This window comes from Heteronotia binoei, chromosome 2, assembly GCF_032191835.1.
Source record: "Heteronotia binoei isolate CCM8104 ecotype False Entrance Well chromosome 2, APGP_CSIRO_Hbin_v1, whole genome shotgun sequence".
Taxonomy (NCBI): Eukaryota; Metazoa; Chordata; class Lepidosauria; order Squamata; family Gekkonidae; genus Heteronotia; species Heteronotia binoei.
In genome coordinates this window covers 54,890,358-54,911,811 of record NC_083224.1, presented here as the reverse complement: position 1 = coordinate 54,911,811, position 21,454 = coordinate 54,890,358, and the positions used below count along the sequence as shown (strand labels likewise).

The 21,454-nt window shown below is 40.6% G+C and overlaps 1 protein-coding gene across 4 annotated transcripts in view; it reads left to right on the top strand.

Moving 5' to 3' along the window:
* TOX2 (TOX high mobility group box family member 2) overlaps nucleotides 1-21,220 on the top strand; it is a 351,639-nt gene extending 330,419 nt beyond the window's left edge. For all 4 annotated transcript variants that reach the window (XM_060231005.1, XM_060231004.1, XM_060231006.1 and 1 more), the window contains 3 exons: nucleotides 4,376-4,783; nucleotides 6,715-6,845; nucleotides 20,054-21,220. In XM_060231005.1, the coding sequence (XP_060086988.1) occupies nucleotides 4,376-4,783; nucleotides 6,715-6,845; nucleotides 20,054-20,090 (576 nt within the window). In that variant the 3' untranslated portion in view covers nucleotides 20,091-21,220. The remainder of the gene's footprint in view (nucleotides 1-4,375; nucleotides 4,784-6,714; nucleotides 6,846-20,053) is intronic.
* Nucleotides 21,221-21,454: the final 234 nt, after the last annotated feature.

Genomic DNA, 21,454 nt, shown 5'->3' with positions numbered 1-21,454 from the left:
AGCCTTGTCCACATGCTTATTCACACCCTCAAAGAACTCTAAATGGTTAGTGAGCCAAGATCTTCCCTTCATAACCCATACTGATTCTTCCTCAGTTGCTTTTGTTCATCAATGTGCCTACTAATTCTTATCTTTAATATTGGATTCCTCCAATTTATCCAGTATTTTTGTGAAACTGACCAGCCTGTAATTTCATGAATCACCTGTGGAACCTTTTTAAAAGACAGGGGTTACATTAGCTTCCTTATAGTCCTTGGGAATGGAGGCAGATTTTAGTGATAGATTGCATATTTTTTGTCAGGAGATCCACAAATTCACGTTTGAGTTCTTTCAGAACTCATGGATTTATGCCATCTGGGCCTGGTGACTTCTCAGTTTTTAATTTTTCCACCAGTTGTAGGACCTCCTCTCTTGTCACCTCAATCCAACTCAGGTCTTTCAACACCCCACCTGAAATCAGTGGTTCTGGAGTGGGCAAGCACCTTCCATCTTCAACAGTGAAGACAGAGGCATAAAAAGCATTCAGCTTCTCTGCCATTTTCCTATATTCCTTCAGTAATCCATTTATTCGTTGGTCATCCAAAGGCCCCATTGCCTCCTTGGCTGGTTTCCTGCTACTAATGTGTTTGAAGACATTTTTATTATTAATCTTTATATTTTTGTAATATGTTAACCATAGCTCTTCTTGCCTGTCTGGAAGTATTCTCTGTTAGTAAAACAGAAATAACAATGATAGAGTGGTTGTAAGGATGAATAAAGATCTTAATTGTAAAACAGAGTGCTATTTCAAAGTGCCTTATAACTAAAATATATAGAAGTGCTGTGTTGTATAAACCATGGGGTCCATTTGTACTGTCATAACTTAAAAGCTACATGTCATAAAAGCCTGGAGGGTCTATACTTAGCAAAACACCCCAAAATGCAGGATGTCCCTTGATGGTAGTAAATATAGCTTTCCTTCTTTGCTTATTGGCTTCACAAAAAACCTATAAACCTTATTTTACTGCATCACCATCTATTACCATGGGAAATAATGCTATGTCCCAAACCAATCCTGGTGATTCAGTTGTGGGATTAAAGAAGTGGATGAAATGGCCTTCAAGGGAACAAGGCATTCACATTGGCCCTTGTGTTTGGAAAACAAGGACAGCTATGCGCCTATTCTAGGTCTCTGGAAAGTAAACAGAAAGCAAGGGGCTTTCACTGCTTGGATCTCTCGCTTATCTGGCCCTCTGGTTAAGCCACAACCCTTTTTATCCCCACTGTCAGCCTTGAGCATAGAACAGCAAGACTCTAGCAAAAAAAAAAGGGAAATGATGCATAGTCCTAAAATACATAGCTAGGTCAGTTTATGCTAGAGAAGACATCCCACTCTTTTCACTGAACTGAAATTCCCTGTCTTAAAAATCTGTTTTGTTATTTAAAACGTTTCTGTGCTGCCTTTCTACCCAAATAGAGTACTCAAGGCAGCAAATATCAAGGCATTAGAGCATTTCAACATTAGAACAGCATTTAAATAAAATGTGTGTGTGTATATAAACAATTCAATAAAACATGTAAACAGACAAAAACGTGTAACAACATAGTAAGGGAGGAAGGCCAATAACAGTTAATGGGGGTATGCCAAGCAAAACAAAGAAGTCTTCAAACACAGTGGAAGAAAACAATAGTGGGAGACAGATGACTCTGTTTGGGGAGAGAGTTTCAAAGGTTTGGCACCATAACTGAGAAGGCCCTTTCTTTCGTTACTACCCATCTAGCCTCAGATGGTTGGAGCACGTTAAGTAGCCCTCCAAAGATGACCAGAGAGAATGGCTAGATTCATATGGGAGAAGGCAGTTCTTAAGGCATGCTGACACCAAGCCATACAGAGCTTGAAAGATCAATACCAGCACCTTGAATTGGGCCGTGAAGAAAATTGGGAGCCATTGTAGATAGGCCAGGAGTGGAATGGTATGTTCCCTATGATCTATTCCAGTCAATATTGGATCACAGCATTCTGTAACAACTTTCGCTCCAGACAGTCTTCCAGGATAGCCCCATGTAGAGCACTTTGCAGTAATCTGCTCTGTATGTTACCAAGGCAGGCATCGCATTTGCAAGGTCTTTCCTGTCTGGAAGGGCCACAGCTGATTCACCAGCCAAAGCTGGTGGAAGCTGCCCCTGGCCACTGCAACTAACTGTTAATCCAAAAGTTCGATGCGCACGACCTGTATACTGCAGTCTAAATATATTATAGATATCTCATACACACTCAAAAATATACCAAACATTTCAACAGCAAACCCACTTGTATGCAAACACACTGACTCAAGAGAAAGTCCACTATGAGAATTGCTCCTCCACCTGCAGAAGCTGCATCTTCTTGCTGATTAAAGAGCTCAAGCTCTATTTTCTTCATGCAGTCACAAAGCGCTTGGTGAAACAATTCTAAAATTATAATTTAGAGCAAAAGTTTCCCTCCCTTACCATCATAGCTACTTTAAAGGTTCAAGCTCAACAGCATCTTGTCTCATCCTATCTCACACAATTAATCAAAGCAGGAGTCAAGTGGCACCTTTAAGAACAACCAGTTTTTATTTAGAACGTAAGCTTTCGTGTGCTCTTAAGCACACTTCATCAAACGAGGAATCCAGCACAGTGAGCAAAGCCATACATAGCTGAGCAGAGCCATACATAGCTGGTAGGCAGTGACCCAGAATCTGTACCATGTTGCATTCTGGGCCACTGCCTACCAGCTATGTATGGCTCTGCTCAGCTATGTATGGCTTTGCTCACTGTGCTGGATTCCTCATTTGATGAAGTGTGCTTAATAGCACACGAAAGCTTACGTTCTAAATAAAAATTGGTTGGTCTTAAAGGTGCCACTTGACTCCTGCTTTGTTCAACTGCTTCAGACCAACACGGCTGCCTGCTTGGATCTATCTCACACAGTGGTCAACCAGTTCCTCTTGATGGCCAACAATGGGGCATTAGCAGCCATGACCTTCCCATGATGCTGCCTCCTGGCACTGCAAATACAAACAAGTGCTAGGTCTCAAGCTTCCAAGAATAGTTTCAGCATCCTCATGCTGGACAAGGTGAAAGGTCTCCCTCACAACTGGACAAATTGGGACTGGATAAATTAGCAAAATGATTGCAGAGCAGTTCACCTCCTCCTGTAAGCTGGAACCCAGTAGGCCTCTGGCTCTGACCACCTGGAAGAGTTCTGCAGGTCTACACAGTATGGATGTAATGGTAGCCAAGAAATATGGTGTCTTCACCATCATCACAGAGTAATCTTTAAAATTATCTGTAACTCATGGCTTGTCAGATTCATCCCAAGTCTTTCTCCACTATTGCTCTAGCTGCCTCCCTTGTCTTTGCAGCTCTTCAGAGCCCAAGAGCCATTGTGTCAATTGTCTGGGCTACATCCTCATTCCAGAGGACAACCAGGGCACCAAAATGTACAACAACCACATTCGTGTGAAAATTCCCAGTGCCATAGGAAAACCAATTAGATCCATCAGGTTACAGAGTGGATTATCTTAATCCCCCACACATGCAGAGTCTTGGTATCCCTGTGAATCTAAACCCCAGCAATTAGTGATCTGTCAATGACAAGGGGGCCATTTTTAATACCTCACACCTTCAAATCACCTTCTTCCTAGCCAGAGCAAACACTAGATTAGAACTGTGACGTCCACAGTATGTGGCACTTAATTTGTGGGATCTCTGGGAAACTTATTGTAGGGGAATGTGGGAGATTGTGGGATCTCTGGGAAACTTATTGTAGGGGAATGTGGGAGAGAAGACAATAACCATAGAAATCATAGCAGAACTGAAGTGTGTTTGGAATAGGAGGCAGGCAGCATTGAGGCAGGCAGTATTTAAAGTGAGATGGTGGTTAACATAAAAGACTGGGGAGCTCTGAGTTCAGATCTTCAGTTGGTGATCCACTCTCCTTCTCAACCTGGCCTACTTCACAGGATTGCTGTGAAGAGACAGTAAAGGAAGGAAAAAAACTGTCTATGCTGCCCTGAGCTCCTTGGAGGAAGGGTGGGATAAAATTAGGATAGATTGTATAAACACAGTTGCCTGTGTTTTTGTTAGCCTTTGACATTGGTAAAAAGAAGGTGTTGTTTCAGAGGAAAACATCTCAGTGGCACAATGATTTTGGTTTTATTTTCCATCAATCAATGAGATTCAAACATTACTAAAATGTTTCAAGTGTATCTTACAGCTTGGTCTTAGCACCTTCCATATGCTAGGGGATATGTGTTTTAAGGGAAAGGACAACACTTTCAAATAATCCCAGTGCCTACATTTTGTTTGCTTCATTTAAATAACTTTAATTTGCAATTTCCTTTGCATTTGTTTGTTTTTCCTCCCACAGAGCTCAGCTGACCAGGGGGAGACAAAAAGTGCCCAAACCAATCAACCTTCAAAAATGATCCCACCAAAACAGCCCTTGTACACGATGCCACCACAGGCCTCATCACCGTATCCCGGCTTGGGCTCCTTCTTATCCCCATCAGATCTGCAGAGTTACCGTGGACACCCTCACCCCGGCCTCTCCAGGACCCTCAACTCCAAGCCTATGTTGCCCAGCATCAGTGCCTCACCACCTCCTTCTTTCCAAATCAGCCCCCCTCTCCATCAGCAGCTGTCTTTGCATCACCCGCAGAGCTCCATCCTCAACCAGCCCCTCAGCATGCAGCAGGTCCCACAGCAACCCATCCTGTCTCCTTCCATGGCACTACAGGTACAGCCCCCAATAAACTCTTCACCACCAGGCCAGCAGGTGAGTTGTTTGGGTCCTCCTGACTGCAGTTCTTAAGCAGGAATGGCTTAACTTGAGAGTTTCCATGCTAAGTTGGCTTGTGCAGACTGGAGAAATCCACGGACAGCACTGATTTTCTGGATCACACAGTGATCTTAATCCTGTGATTAAGTACATCATCCACCCTGGAAGGTTTCCCTTCACTGTTGTGGAAGGGGCACAAACAGTGGGCATCTCCAAAGGAAATAAAAATTTATCACTACTGCATTAGCAGATGATTGTGTTACTCGTGGGGCAGTAGCACAGTTAAGACAACTAATGGAGAATGTATCCATCAAAAAGCTTGTGTAAGCATATTGGAGTTAAATGAGTTCATTTTCAACTGCATTTAGTAGGGTGTAGCTTATACATCAGAGCAGTTCCCCTGGATTTATCATCCAAAGTGTGTAAATATTTTTCCCCAGGCTTCCTATGCACTGGTATGCCGAAACCAGCAAGCCTTCATTGATCAACCAAAGGCTCTTTTGTTCTATAGACAAGCAAGTCCAGAGATACAACAGCTTAAAAGCTGCCAAGTGGATATCATGGGGTGGCGGTGTGGGGGAGAACTGTAAATCAGTCTAGAATCATCTGAACATATTTGTATATATGAATGAATGCATGCTGCATGAAGGAATACAAACATTTTTTATATATCTAATATTGTTTATTGTGGTGGTAAATTACCCACTTGCCGATTTAGGCCAAAATGCTTAAACTTACTCCAGAAAATCATGGTGAAGCTGAATTAACAGTAATTAGAATAAGTGGAATTTATGTGGGATCAGAGAGCTGGAGCTTTAGAAAGCACGTGTTTTGCATTATTGGCACAAATATCTATAAAGTTCTTTGCTTGAACTCCTTGTTACTGCCCAGATATCACATTGATCAGGTTAATATAAATTAACCATCAGGTTATGATTATTTCCTTTCTGCACAAACATGACAACATTAGCAGTAACATCTCATCAGAATTAGTCAAGAGGTCTTTTTTTGTGCAAGTAAATAGGATTTGATTTGTTGCAAGTTTGATTCCTCTCTATTGTAGATTTCTGATTGCTTTCTGATTTCTGTAGTCCAAACCCTATTGCATTGTTAATTGGATGTCACATCTTTTGAATTGCACTTTACTTACACTACATAATCCACCTTGAGTCTCAGGTGGTCTATGAATAACCAGAATAAATACATAAGTGGGATTGTCTCTTATGTATTGTCTGAACCATTGAAAAGCAGCATCTGATGAAACAATGTTGTATAGTTGGGTTTGTTTTTGTTTTTACAACGTTGCTTTGTGTTCAGCTACCTTAATGTATCATCACAGAGAGAACTGTATTTGGGCAGGGCTTAGTTATGAATGAAAAAAAAAATGCTTAGACACTGACAGAAGCTTCTGTTAGTATGCATAATAACACACAATAGATTTAGGGTTAGATCCAAACAAAATATTTTGCCTCCCCTTTCCCACTGCAATCTATTGAACTCCATGAATTTCAACAGGGAGACAGGGACCCTGAAGCAGAACATGAGGGGGTTCTACAGCAGGAAGAGGGAATTGATGGAAGTTGTTCTCTTTTAGTTAGTGGGATTTCAGTCTAAATCCATTCCAGGGAATAAAGTTTTCCAAAATATCATGTTGTAAATCAAAGAAGGAAACAGGAACAGAAAATTGCTTTACAATCTGTTGGAAAGTTTTTAGTTCTGGCCCTAATTAATCAGAGTTCTTGAGCACATGTCCCACCAGCTTGAATACTCACTGCTGTCTATCTGTACCTTTAAGAACTGTGCTCAGCTGCAGCTTCTCTTTGTTCTGCTTGGGATATGTATTAGAGCAAGCACTTACACATAATACTGGACTGATCTGGCCATACTTGTATGTGTAACATTTTTCCCCCTGTTTCTTCCCCACTTAGGACTTTTCACACATTTCATCTGAGTTTCAAAATAGTGTTGGACCACGATCGCCAGGTGCATCAAACCCCCCGGGAAATACCGACTGGGACAACGATTACCCCAGCAGAGAGTGTGGGATTAACCACTGCAGGCCAGTAGACAAAATACAATATTGTACCGTGCTTACAGGGTCATGTAAACTGCATTTGTTTGCACGATCAGGGACACAATAGTTTGTTGTTTAAGGTCAAGAAGAGAAAATGATGAAAAAATCAAGACACCATGTTCCAGAAACATTCATATTTGTTTTGAATTTGAGTGTGTTCTTATTTAGAACCCTGTCTTTCCAAGAACTAGGGCTATCTTGTTCCCAAAGCAATTGCACGTTTTAGAACAAAAATGGCCCAGTTTTAATTTGACAACTATCCAGCATTTACCTTGAGCTATATTTCTTTCATGCATCACAAAAACAAATTGTGTGACATAGATGTATGCCATGAGGAGAAGTTCAGCAAGTGAGAGTAGAGGAGGAGGAATAAGACTGACAGACGTATCCACTTCCTCCCTGTCCCTTTCTCTCACTCTTCAGCTGACCCTTTGTTGCCGTCTTCTCTCCCTGAATATGGCAGAACCAATGCTCCCTGCACCCTACACATAGGGGACCCAAGTATACCCATAGTGGGTTAATTGGATCATTAAATTCATTGGCCAAGCACCGTTTCCTTGATCAGGAGGAACTTCTCCTAAGTGCCTGCAATTCTGGAACTTGCTTCTGGATAATTGCCCAGTTCGCACATTAGTTTGCACTCATGAGCAAGTATCCAGAAGTGCTGCAGTGGGTATGAAACATAATAGCCAAATCAGTCCCAAGTCATTTGGGATTGGGTCATAAAGGATGCTTAGTTGGGGTAGGGTAAGGATTGAACAAATAATGTGTGTACATCCATTGCTTCCGCATTTCCTCACAGTCATCCATTGATAGCTAGTCTGTAATTTTTCTTCTCTACCAAGGTCAGTATGTGTCTGTCAGAGAACACATATATGGCAGAGTCCAGTGCTTTTATTTCCTTCCAGAATACTTAATTGAGATAACAGGAAGTTTTGTTAGAAAAATGGCGGTTCTTGTAGCATATCAAGATGAAGAGAGGATGGCTTAATTGGATCTTTGAAACAATAATAACGAATAGTTCTGAGCATGAGCAGTGTACATTTCCCTTACAATTAAGAAAAGTTATCAGAGGACATGACTCCATTTGTGCTTAATTTCTCTGTCTCTCCACACACATTTTGGCTTGCAAACCATGGTTTGCTGCTACATGAACAGGGATTGAAAGAATTTCAGGCTCATCACAGGATCCCTCCTATTCATCCTTGTTCCTCTTCTTGTACATCACAAGCTAAATACTTAGTTGGCCATCTGAATGAGCAAGCTGTGGCTTATATTTGGCTTGCAAACAGATTCCAATCAGTGAGTAACTGAATTTTTTTATTTCCCATCCTATTCAAAGAGGCAATTTAAAATGGGAAAGCATTGTAAGGAAAAGGTTTAATCTCCACTGTCCCACAACACTGTAACCCATTGTGTGTGTGTATGTATATGTATATACATATATATACACACACACATATTTATATATATACAGAGAGAGAGAGTGCTGTTGCAGCCTACAATAAAATCCTGTGGTTGATCCTGATCTGTTGTATCATTATGAGTTTGGTCCTCATTGTCTTGACAAAAGCATGGTTCCTGGGCCTCCTTGCAAACCTCCTGAATAGTTAAAACCATTTAATATTTATAGTGGGGCTGGTATTGGTTTGAAAAGACAGGAAAAGGGTATTGAAATTCAGCCATTTGCTTCTGCATTGTCCCCCTCAGAAAGACAACATTCATCTGAGCCGGCAATGCACTTCCAGTTTCTGGATGGGCAGCAGCTTCTCTTTTATTTCTATGGCACCAGTAAATATTATCGTAGTCCCCTAGGAGTATTGCAGTCTGTTTTTACACTGTTTTGCTACAGGGATTTTCTCCCCCACTTTGTCCTTTGGGGATGAAAACCCACTAGGGGAAACTTAAAGGAATTTGCTTCACTGCCCTTAGAGAATGCGGGGTGGGGGGGGGGGAGACCCTCTCTCTCAGTGTTGCAATAAAACAGTTTTTGCATTTTTAAATCAATGTGCCCCTTTTTAAAGGGAGGGGCAGGATTCCAGCTGTCCCAAAAAAATGGGAGGGGCAGTTGTTTTAGGCCTTACAGATTGACCGTTTACTCCAACCAGCAATGGCAAAGAATACTTGTCAGCTGAGCTCAACTTTCAGCCAAGAAATACTGCCAACCTTTGTTTTCAGATTTCCACTAACTTTAATTATTCAGAACCTATTGAATGGTGGAATGAGATATCATTAGCAAAAAGAGTGCTATATTTTGCACATGGATTTTAAAAAATCAGAGTTTGGGGGTTTTCTTTTTATCATACTGAAGGAGGGGTTGTACTGTTTCTAATTTTTGTAATCCTAGTCCTATTAAATGTCTCACTATTTTCTTGCATTGTTTTACTGCAATCATTGCAATTATTTACTGTGTAATCCACCTTGAGTCTCTGTGAGAAATTAGTTAATTAAATTCAGGTGTCAGATAAAGGTGGCTTTTGAAAAGGTTATACACATCTGTTACTACCCATCTGAGAAAAAAGATTACATTGACGGAGGCTGCAAAAAGAAGGAAAAAGAAGACAGCCTCTAGTAAGGGATCAGCCTCTTGGCCTCTCAGAGTTTTTAAAAAGGCAAATCAGGGAGTTCTCAGGTTTGGATGCTGAATAGTTCTTGGGCTGGAGAGGTGCTTAGCACCAATGTGCAAATATTAGCCATTTTATAATAAGCAATAGTTAAATGTTGACATTTTTAGGTTAGCTTTGGAGTTTTCTTGGAATTACAACTGATCTCTACACTACACCATTCAGCTCCCCTGGAAGAAACAGCAGGTCCAGAGGGCAGACTGTATGGCATTGCATCCCCACTGAGTCCTTTCTCTCTTTCCCTAAATTCCACCCCCCCCCCTCAAATCTCCAGGAATTTCCCAAGCCAAAATTGGCAACCCTACCCTTTTGCAGTAAATTTGTTGATAGCTTTGTTGGATTCAGTATAAACCAGGAATCATGTTTCTAAAGGAAAGATCACTGGGCTATGCTCCCCTAATAAATAAACCATTTTACCAACTCAGGTAACTAAAATAGAACATACTTGCATCTATCTGCTTTCCTTTCCCAGCTTCAAGGCTCTTTGATTTTATAAGGCTTCTTCAGCTGCTTCTTCCAGGGAGGAAATAGGCCACACCTAGTTCCTGAACCACATAAAAGTGTGACAGGGTAACCAGCCTGCCCCTTGATAGCCTTTCCTCTTAAGCAGACCTCAGACTCACTGACTATATCACACTTTAAGGGGGCAAAATTGTCCAAGATGTCAAAAGGTGCCCAGTCACTGCAAGTCCTCTCCAACATGTATTATAGGCCTCCAACATTTGCTTAACATTTAGTGTCCAGGTGTGCCTGCCAGGAAGAGGCTCTTGTGCATTCCACTTAAGAGGGGAAAGTGACTTTTAAATCATTTGAGGCCGTTTCAGAGCCAACAGAAGTATATTGCAAAATCTGGTTCTTAGGGCTTGATAAACTTTTGCTGCTCCTGACTCAAATGCTTGTTGGATCCTCCTTCCAGCAACACACTTTTGCTTGCTATGGTGGGGGTGGGGAGAGATTGCTTGCAGTAGGAAGAAAATGACTGTGTAACGTGCTATTTTTATACACATGTGGGAGGCAAATAAGCAATTTCAAGCAAGGTATTGGTGTTCAGGACTTTCTAAAATGTTGCCATTTGTGTGTGTTCTGTTGTTTATTTGTGATTGAATCTGCAGTAAAAAGGGCTGGTTTTTAAACACTGCCTATAACCCTCTCATAGGAGCCTTTTAGAAAGTAGGTGTTATGTAATAAGCTGCCTAGGGGTGGTGTGTTTTAGAAGTCTGCCTTAATGCTGCTTCATTATATAGAAGAATATAAAAATAATGCCTTAATAGATTGCCTTAATAGATTTGATTTCACGGATTTGATTTATTTGAATTATAACCTGCCATCCCCTGTGCCCAGGCTCAGAGCAGATGACATCATTAATAAAACATGTATATGAACAATCTAATACATTAATAATTCCAAATACAATAAATATAATAGAATACATGTAATAAAATCACTTATCCTCTCTCTACTAAGTTAACTATAACAAATACTGTTAAAAGGTGGCATAAAATCTCAAGGGGAGTGATGAAAACAGAAAAATTACACTATTTTGCCATAATGGAATTACGAAGAACCTTGGTTGATTCCCATGTAGTATTAAAGGAAAGGGCAAGGAGCAGATCTAAGTTACTAAAGCTCTTTAGCATTCTGGCAAGATGCAGCATTGTGTGCACAGTGCCACCATAACATTCTTGTTCAGAGCTCTCCTATTTCATGCCTTTGTCACAGTGAAAATGTCAGATTTCATGGTTTTATCTCTTATTCCTGGGAAATCATATGTTAAATCATGCAGATTATGCTGAGAAGGGCACCTAAACATAGCTATTTGTGGGAGTGAACTAACTTTGGTAGCTCATACACTGCAAGCAAACATCCAGTTGGGGCGTGTGCTGGATTTCCATTTTTGCCTACTTCATGATATATGATGATCCACATAAAACGTCATAACTAGTTTCATTTTGCTCACAGTCCTCCCATAGTATTTGATGTTGCATGTTATCCACTTAATAAACCACCTCTCAGTTAACAGCAGTAATACTTAGGAGATTCAAGTTTTTATGAAACAGGAAGTTATTTTAAATTAATTGTTTACATAATGCTATCAATGTGTCTGGCTCTTAAGAGGCCTTTGCCCAAAGGAGCTTACAATCTAAAATTTGAGACAAGGAAGACAACAAAGGGATAGGATGAGGGGGGAGGAGGAAGAAAAAGGGAAGAATATCAGTTCATCCCTTTGACCAACTTAGTAGAGAGAGGCTAAGTGATTTTGCTGGGGAATCCACAGAAAGGTAGGATCTGAATAGGGAACTGAAGATTGGCTTCATACAGGCATTCTTCATACAGGCATTCACATATCAAATGTTCATTTAGTGGCAAACAGATTTACTACCATTCAATAAGCATCTTTGATTGCTTGGCCACAGGCTTAATATACACCTCTCGTTGAGTGTATTCTAGGAGAAATGAATGACATCCACTGCACAAAATGACTTAATTCAGCAGTTGCCAGAATTGCACTTTGCTGTTCATGGTGTTCTAGGTGACTCAGGTCAGGCCTGATTCAGATATAGATATCCACTTAAGAAGCCCTAAGCATCTAGTTAGCTTTCCTGTATCAGATTATTTAATTCCTGGCCAGTGATACGCCTCAATAACGCTTTAGGTCCATTATGGGTACAGTACACAAGTAATACTATTAGAGAATCTCTGATTCCATTTTATGCTTTTATTAAAATATAACTCTTTCATTCTTAACATTGACTAAATCAACAGACAATTATACCATCCATCTTTGTTACACGGATCATTAAAGGAGAGCAACCACACTAGTACATAAAAGTATCTTACCTCAAAGATAAGCATGTCCCAATTTAGCAAGAAGTACCTTCTCAGAAGAAGCTTTCCATCAGTTCCACTGCCCATTTTTATAGGATTTTAAAATCTTCTCTTGGCACTTTATAAGGGCACACATTCTTGGCTAACTAATTATCTTTTAACTTGAAGCACCATACAAGGTTATCTGTACTTGAAATGCCTTCATAAAATATATAAAAACTGTTCGTTCATTCTGGCTTCTTTCTTATCTTAACAAAGTTCATTTAAAAATACTGATTACAAGTTTCTCATTTTGTGAATATCTGTGTTGCCCTCAACCAATACACTCCATCTTTGAACCATATCTTCACTTCTGTGAAGTTGGACATTCTTGTCATTCTCAGAAGCTCACTGCATCTGGGCCTTGACAAAAAAATGTCTGTCCATATGGATTTAGCAACTTCTAATCTATACAAAGTCATATGATTGTGCTATTGCTTTGTTTCTTGTACATCTCCGAGGCTATTCTATGCTGTGTCTCTTGCTTTTTGCCATGTTTAGCCTGAAGTCCAGGCTAGTTCTGTTTTTGTGCATAGAAATATCTTCTATGATTTTTTGTATCAAGTCCAACAACTTTCCCCTGTATTCCTAGCTATATCTGTGACTATGGGAATAATGTTTTTAACGGTAATATGGCTTTCATGTGTTTTTTGGTGCTTCCACCTGCAGTTGATAAACTGAGTGAGGTCTGCATACTTCCCAACTGGAGTACCTTCAGTATTTTGTTGCAGAGCAATGCATATCTGCTTGATTTTTGTAGGGATAGAGACTCAGGGACACTTCAGATGCTGTTTTTCTCTCTCTTTTTTAAGTTCTATACCTGAAATGATTTAAGTGTACACCTTCAAATGTATCATGTGAAGGTGATCACATTTGCAAACATATATATCCTTTTGGTATTGAATTTATTTAATTCATTGGTACCCTGACTTTCTCCCTAATGGGGACCCCCCCCCCCCCCCACAAAGCAGCTTACACCATTCTCCTCTCCTCCATTTCATCCTCACAAGAATTTAGTTGCCTGTGATAATCATCTGAACTATTGGTACTTTTCTCTTAAATAGCCAGGGCTTTTTTGTGGCAGTACTCTCCAGGACAGAGTACTTTTTGGAGGACCCTCCCAAGTCCTAAGGGGAAAACTGGCAGAAATCAATGCCACCTTATATATGAGTACTGGCCCCTTTTCTTTTTTCAACATAAGCACTGTAAAGGGCTGTTTCTTTTCTTCTCTGTTTATTAGACTACTGAATGATTGGTAGGTCCCTCATATTCTCCATGCAAATTGCTATTTACTCTGCCTTGCTATCATGTATGTTCAGCTATCTGGGCATTTTAATAAAAGTCTTTAACTATGTCCTTTAAACCTTTTAGTCCAGAGTAGTCATGGGAGCACTCTGGCAAAGTAGCCTGAACATCAGAGCATTAGTCCGCAAAGCAAATCATGCAGACCTGCTGACTTGCAGACAGTCAGTTTGTCCAAACAAAAACAGACTGGGCTAATTCATGTAGGAGACTGAAAGATGCCTTCCAAATTATTCAGTCTTCCAAATCACTTGAGTAAGTGCACAAACACCATAAAAAAGCAAAGATAAAATGTGGCAAATGCACTTAGTTTAGATTAAATTATTTATAGTAATACCCATAATGTGTTTGGGAGAGTAGTTTGTAAAATTAATGAAGTTTTGCTACTAGAAGATGCTGCTACTGCATGTTGATATTAAATCTTTGCTGAAGGTTGGAAGACAGAGTGTTTTAAATGCAGATTATAAAAAAGTACAAATAAAGAGATTATAAAAGGGAATTGATACAATGCCAACGTCTTTTGCAAACAGATATATTAGTGCTTTCAGTACATTACCACTGCTATGCCTGCCTTTCCAAAATTCCCAGGGTACAGTTTATAAAATGCTAATCAGCCCACAACTGGCAGCCAAACTTGGAAGGGCAATAGCAAGCCATTTCTTATCCATGTGACTTCTCCAAACACATATGAAGGGAGGAGGGGAGTGTCTGACTGGTCCATCACTTACTTCCCCATACCTTTCCCCCCACAAACTTCTTTCCTCTCCACTGAGCTCATTTCCAGTACTGGAAATTGACAGAGAAGGAAAGGACTTGGGAGGGCAGACTGGCAGGAAGATCAGCTTGTAGGGATGTGTGCATGGCAGGGGTGGGAATTATTGTCAACCCATGAGCTCCTTGTGCTCTCAGCAGACCTCATTTTGCGCAGGAGCTCACAGGAGCAGAGCTCCAGAACCTCTACATTTTATTGTGCTTTTTCTTTCTAAGCACCCCTCCCCCAGTACTTGTTTTTGGGCTCCATTGTTCAAATCCCCTGTGAGAATTTGCTGAACTCCAAGATTTGACAAACTTTCAAATATTTTTCCCCACAAAAATGAGAAAATAACCAAAACATATAAAGCTGACAGGTGGAAATCTTCATCATGCCATTGTGGCCACACAGGAGAAAGTAATTTAACATGTATGATGGGAGTAAAGTTTTATTATGGCAATTATAATTCAAGAAGCATTTTAAGGTAGGTGCTGAGCTGATATAATTTAGTACACCTTCCGGTGATGTCAGTGGTGTGTGGCATATGCAGATGAGTTGTGCTAATGAGCTCTGGTACCTCTTTTTCTACAAAGTGACCCCTGGCTCTCAGGACCCCCTCTCTACCTATTTTTATATCAGTGGAGCAGACTCAGATTTAAACAAAACAAGCCTACCATCATATCCATTCCGGTCTGCACCGTTCACTAGCCGTAAGAAATAGGCACCTCTGCCCACCCAGCCATGTTGGTTGCTTAGTTCATAACATTTGTTTATGTTTTATGGGCATTTTTAATTGTGGCTGTTTCAGTGCCTGGCCTGTGCTGGTTTTGCCAGCTGCTTTGAGCCGCCATGAAAAGTGGAAAATTTGGGGGTACAGGTATTTTAATAAATAAATAACATATTGTGTGAGTCAGTGGCATCATGTTATTAGTTATATCTGAGAACTTTGTTCGTGGATTGAGAAAACTTGTGCACTGAACAGGACTGCAGTAACACATCTAGGGGTTGTAAAGCCCATTCCTGGAAATCAGTGGGAGTGATCACACAAGAGATTTGGCCTGACCTAGCCATGCCTCCCCACTGGATTTAATGTGCATGATCACACGCACACATCCACCCCCCAAGTTCCACCTATACCGACCTCATCTGAGTTTAGGAATATGAATTAGGATTAAATAGCTACTGGGAACTTCCCAATAGCAAACCTCTGAGACATTTGCAGAGGTCATTTCCCGGCTGTCTGAATGGCCAGGCATGTGATTCACCTACCCCACACTCACCCAGCATGCACATGAGCAGTCTGAATGCTCCTCTTGTGCATATGCAGCCTTGTGACTCTCCTGGCAGCAGGGCAGGGGCTGTGTGGTTGCCATGCCATGGATCAAAGAGAACCAGCTATTTCAGAGCTAGGATGCTGCCAAGCCAAATCTCTTGTGTGATCTCACCCAGTGTCTTCTCCTTCCAACACCACTGAACAATAGCACGGTGCAATATCCAGTTGCTTTCTGAAATGGAATAATGGGATCTTTTAGTGTGTAAGATTTATAGATATGTTTGTTGTTTGAGATTCTTACTATAAAGCTGCATAGCAGCTCTGTAGATTGAAATTACTCCATGTGTCCATTAGACAGGATAAGGTGTTGTTGTTTTTTTAAGTTTTGCTTCATTTATAGTCCACTTTTACTCAAGGCATATTACAGATGTTGCAGGATCCAATATGACAAGGCTGTTGAATGTGAATTATCTACTGATCATAATAGAAGACTTGAATTGTGTTCTGCCGTCTGTGACAGTCGATAAGAACTTTGGGTACTTATTTCTATATGGTCTTGTGCCACCATTGATATTTTCCACTGATTACTCCATCACGACTAGTATTAGCTTCTTTTACTAGGACTTCTAGGCAAACCTGGCTGAATGCCTGGGATGGCACAGTTCTAGCAAGCCATACTTTTGGTGCAGCAACTGCATATGATAGGGACATTCCCTTCTGCTTGTTCCACTGGAAGAACTGAAGCTAGAGGACAAAGAGTGGAGGGTTGGTGCTGAAAGGAGAAAGAGGCTGACGGAGTCCTACAGGCGGCAGGTGGAAATATGAAAATTTCTAGGATCTAGAATCCATTAATAAGGCCTGACTTGGTGTGGCTACAGTAGCCTGTTAGGAGGAGACTAGAATGATTAAGAGGTAGGAAACAGCAGAGGTGCCTTTCCAATTCTCTGCCCAGAGTGTCAGTTTAATTCCAGTTTCAGTTGTCTAATAATAAATTGGTTAGATTATACAGAGGAGTGCAAAACAGTAACTAAAACTGCAGATCAGCATCTTCTTCATGCTGATAGTATAGAAATCTTTATACTGTAGAGTTCTTTGAAAGCATTTTGAGTCTGTACTGTCTCAAAAAGTATCTCACTTATTCCAAAATTATTTCATAGGAGGGTTGTTCAGCATTTCCAAATCCTCAGGGGAAAGTTAGGTATTTTTACACATGAGGATGTGGGTTTTGAGGCCATCATATTCCTAAGCCTATCATATGCCCCCAGAAAGGGTGACCTCCCAAGGGAATTTTCTTAGCTTGGCTTTGTTAGTTCCTGTCCCCTTTGCTTTGTCCCATATAAGTGTGTGGCTGTCACTGGTGTGTAAGAGAAATTTACAGCACTATAGAGTGAAGGGCAGTGTTGTGGTGAAGGCAAAAGGTGTTCATTGTCCCAGGGTGGTAGATGGTCATGCCTCATAAGGGACATGAGTCAGCAGTGTGATGTGGTAGGTGTGACTATGTATAGAAAACTCGTGATTCTCTACTAGGAGTGCTGGCTTGGGAAATACCCATGCATGTAAGGAAGGGCAATGAGAGCCGAGCACTGGCTCATCCTGTCCCACCCTCCATCTCATGATCTGCCTAAATTCACAGAATCAGCATTGCTGTCAGATGGTCATCTATAGGAGAGCCCCCTTCTCCCCCCCGCCCCGGAAGCCTGGTCCGTTGAGAAACTGCCCTGTCAGGAAGTTCTTCCTAATGCTTAGTTGAAAACTCTTGATTTAATTGCATTCCATTGGTTCTGGTCTAACCTTCCTGAGCAACAGAAAATAACTTTGCTCCATCATCTATATGACAGCCCTTCAAACTTGAAGATGGCTATCATATCACCATTTCAGTTGTCTCCTCTCTAGGCTAGAGATATCCTACTCCTTCAGCCTTTCCTTATAGGACTTGGTCTCCAGACCCTTCACCATCTTTGTTGCCCTCCTCTGGACATGTTCCAGCCTGTCAACATCCTTCTTAAACTACAGTGCCCAAAACTGAAGATAATGCTCCAAGTGAGGTCTAACCAGAGTAGAGTAAAGTAATCCGATCACTATGCGTGATCAAGACACTATATTTCTGTAGATGCAGCCCAAAATCACATTTGCCTTTTTAGCTACCACATCACACTGCTGACTCATGTTCCGTGTATGGTTTACTAAGACCACTAGATCCTTTTTATATGTATTACACCCAAGACAAGTGTCTTCCTTCTTATAATTATGCTTTTGATATTTCATACCTAAATGCAGAACTTTACATTTATTTCTGTTGAAATTTATTTTGTTAGTTTTTAGCCCAGTTTTCCAGCCTGTCAAGATCATCTTGTATCTTGACTCTGTCTTCTACTGTGTTTGCAACCCCTCCCAAATTAGTTTAATGAGCATCTCATCTATTCCTTCATCCAAATCATTTATAAAGATGCTGAACAACAAAGGACCCAGGACAGATCCCTGAGGCACTCCACTTGTCACGCCTCTCCAAGAGGATGAGGAACTTTTAACAATCACTCTTTAAGTGTGATCTGTCAACCAGTTACAAATCGACTTAACAGTAATAGAATCAGACCACATTTCATAAACTATGTTCACAGCATTCCCCTAATCCAACAAAGTAGTAACTCTCTCAAAAAAGGAGATAAGGTTAGACTAACAGAAATGAAAGGGGAGGGGCTATGGCTTAGTGACAAAGCATTTGCTTTGTGTGCAGAAGATCCCAGGTTCTGTCTCCAGTATCTCTGTTTTTATAAAAAAGGATCTAGTAATAGTAATGTGAAAACCTCTTCTTATGAACCTGAATATTTTTGGCCAGGCAGAGAAGACCACACTGACTATGAAAGGCTACTGGTCTGATTCAGTATAAGGCAGCTTCATTTGCTCATGCATTCACTTCATATGTCCTCCGTCTGAGCAGCTGAACTGAAATGTGTGCCAAGTAGAGATAGACATGAATTAGGAAAATAGAGGTTCATTGTGGTTCATAGGGCAGCATGAACCTTCACGAGCCTCCCTGATGGCCAAACTGGTTGGTTTGGTGAGGTTCATCATTTAAATGGACATTCCCTTTAAATGGCTTTTGTATTCACTTTAAATGGCTTTTGTATGAACTTGAGTGGCAAGTTCACTCACTCAGCATGTGGCATGCCTTGCAAAAGCCATTTAAAGCAACATTCTCTTTCAATGGCTTTTGCAAGGAGCACTACCACAGCCTAGACTGGGACTCTTCTAGGCAGCCTGGTTCAAAGCAGACTGCCCAACAGTCCCCCCCAAGGAGCCAGTCCTGCAGGGAGAACTCTCTCCTGCGGGGAGAATGGCTAAGTCATTTTGGCGATCCCTTGGAAGCTGGGGGGGGGGGGGGGCAGAATCCTGAAATGGCTTGCATCTGTTTCCGCCTGATGGGCATATCAGCCCCATTGTTAGGTGGAAGAAGATGCAAGCCATTTCAGCAATCTCTCTGCCCCAGCTTCCCACCATGAGTCCTACAAACTTCTGAAAAATGATGTGGAGGCTCATGGAAGGGTTGTGGATATGGATGGGCATGAAGTTCCGTTCGTGAACTACAACCCGGCAATTTTCATGATGAATTGAGAGTCCTGGAGAGGTTTGTGTCCATTCCTAGTGCCAAGCACTGAACATATCTCTGACTTCATAACATTTCTGAGAATTCTTTTGCCACTTTATTAAGAAGGAAAGATGTTGAAAAAGATCAGAAACTAATCTACCGTAGGAAGAATCTGAAATATATTGTATTAATTATACTCCAGTATTAATATGCTTTATAAATACACCAGTTAATTCACTGGCATTTTTCATTCTCTGTGGCATTTCTGAATTTGAACCTCAGTTTTTTGTTACTTTGCCTATTCATCATCTGACAAAGGTTGAGCTAATCCGTGGGTGAAAGAATTTTAACAAGGAAATATGACCAGCGTAGAATTATCAAATATAAAATGTGGCTGCCTCTCAGTTTATTGAGAAGGCAACTTTTAAAAAGCTTCATTCTTCCAGAATATTGTAACGCCCATATCCCATTGAAGCCAGTAGCAAATAGCCCTTTGATTTTACTGGCATCAGTTCATACCTTGAGACATAAGTCAGTATGAATTTAAAAAACTGCTTTTAAAGTTTCTTGTCAGTCTCTTTGCAGTGTGCAAGTATTAATGACTTGGGTCAGCTACCAAAAAAAGTCTTAGAGTGTTCCTTCTCATATTAAAATTCAATTTTCAACATTTTTATTCCCCAAATATTGGTGTAAGATATGTTATTGATTGCTGCTGGCTTGGTGCTTGTTTTATTGTTATTTTTAATTGCTTTTCACCCTCTCACTTTAACCTTCCTTTTCTTTCTTCTACAGCATGCTGCCAAGGGACAAGTCACTCTACCTCACTTAAACCCTGACATCTCCATTCTGCAAAGGTGTAAAGGAAGGACATTTAAGAGGGTCTGTAATACAGGCTACCCAGATGGGCATCAAGCAGGTCACCCGGGCAAGAGAGCACCTGGCCTTTGGCTTCATATCCTGGCTCGGAGAGCAATCTTTTTCTTTCCTTCTCTTCTTCTCGTCCCTCCTCTTCTCTTTCTTTCTCTTTCTTCACAGAAGTCTACTGTAAATGGAAGCCAAGCATTCATAAATCATGAAGAACAAAGTTGACAGAGGACCCCCTCACACACACATACACACTCCACGCCACCTTGCGCGCGCGCCTTTCTCTGCTTGCCACCAGTTTAGCTATGGACCATTTTCCTAGCAAACTGCTTTTTAGATTCAGCACAGACCTGGGCACAGTGCTCCAAGGCATTAGGCTTGGCTCAGCAGCAGCAGGAGGAGGCGGCACTCTTTTGACTTGCTAACGGCACTAAACTTTGTGCGAGACAAATGTGAAGTCTGTGTGAATATTGTACATGCAAAAGGCCTCGGATGTCTGGCGAAAAAAATAAAAAATAAAAAATAAAAACTATTGTTAGAAGGATGGAGCAGATGGGAAGCAGAAGTGCAAATGCGAGAGAGTGAAACAATGTGAAAAAAAGACCATGAAAAAAATATAATTTGTTGGATAGTTGTAAGTAGCTTACTAAATGTTTTAGAACTGTGCTAAAGACATCTTTAAGATTTTTTGTGGGGAAAAATTAGTAGTTTACTTTATAGTAAAAGCATTTTATATTAATTGTAGCACATTTTTTTAGTTATACATAGAATGGAGATGTGTATAAAAAGAAACCCTGCCAAACTTGTTTCTATTATTTGTACAGCAAGAAATGGACAATTTATATCCATGTTATATGGCATTATTATATTTTTTTCAGCCATATGTCCATCTATTTAAAATTGCTGACAAGGATTTTTGTCTATTTATGAAAAATTAGAAAGCAGAATTACAGTTTATGAAAAGTGCATTTTCCATGTTGTTTTTTTTTAATTATTATTTTTATTTTCTTCATGGTGCTGTTTCACAGTACCTGCACATTTGGCTCACAATGCTTATCTTACCTTTCTTTATAATAAAACATATAAAAAGTAGAAGCAGAGCTGAGTTGTTCTTTAGTGTGCTTATAAGCATACAGTGTCCTGGGCAGCCATCTATGTATCACCTATCACCAATGGTTCAAACATGCGCAACATGTATTTCCAACAGTGGCAGTTCATGGACACCAAAATACACATAAACCCTCATGCTCAAAGAGGAAATTCTAGATATTTCTGCCAGTTATGAGAAAATTGATTATTCCTATTTCCTGTCTTGAATTCCCACCTGAA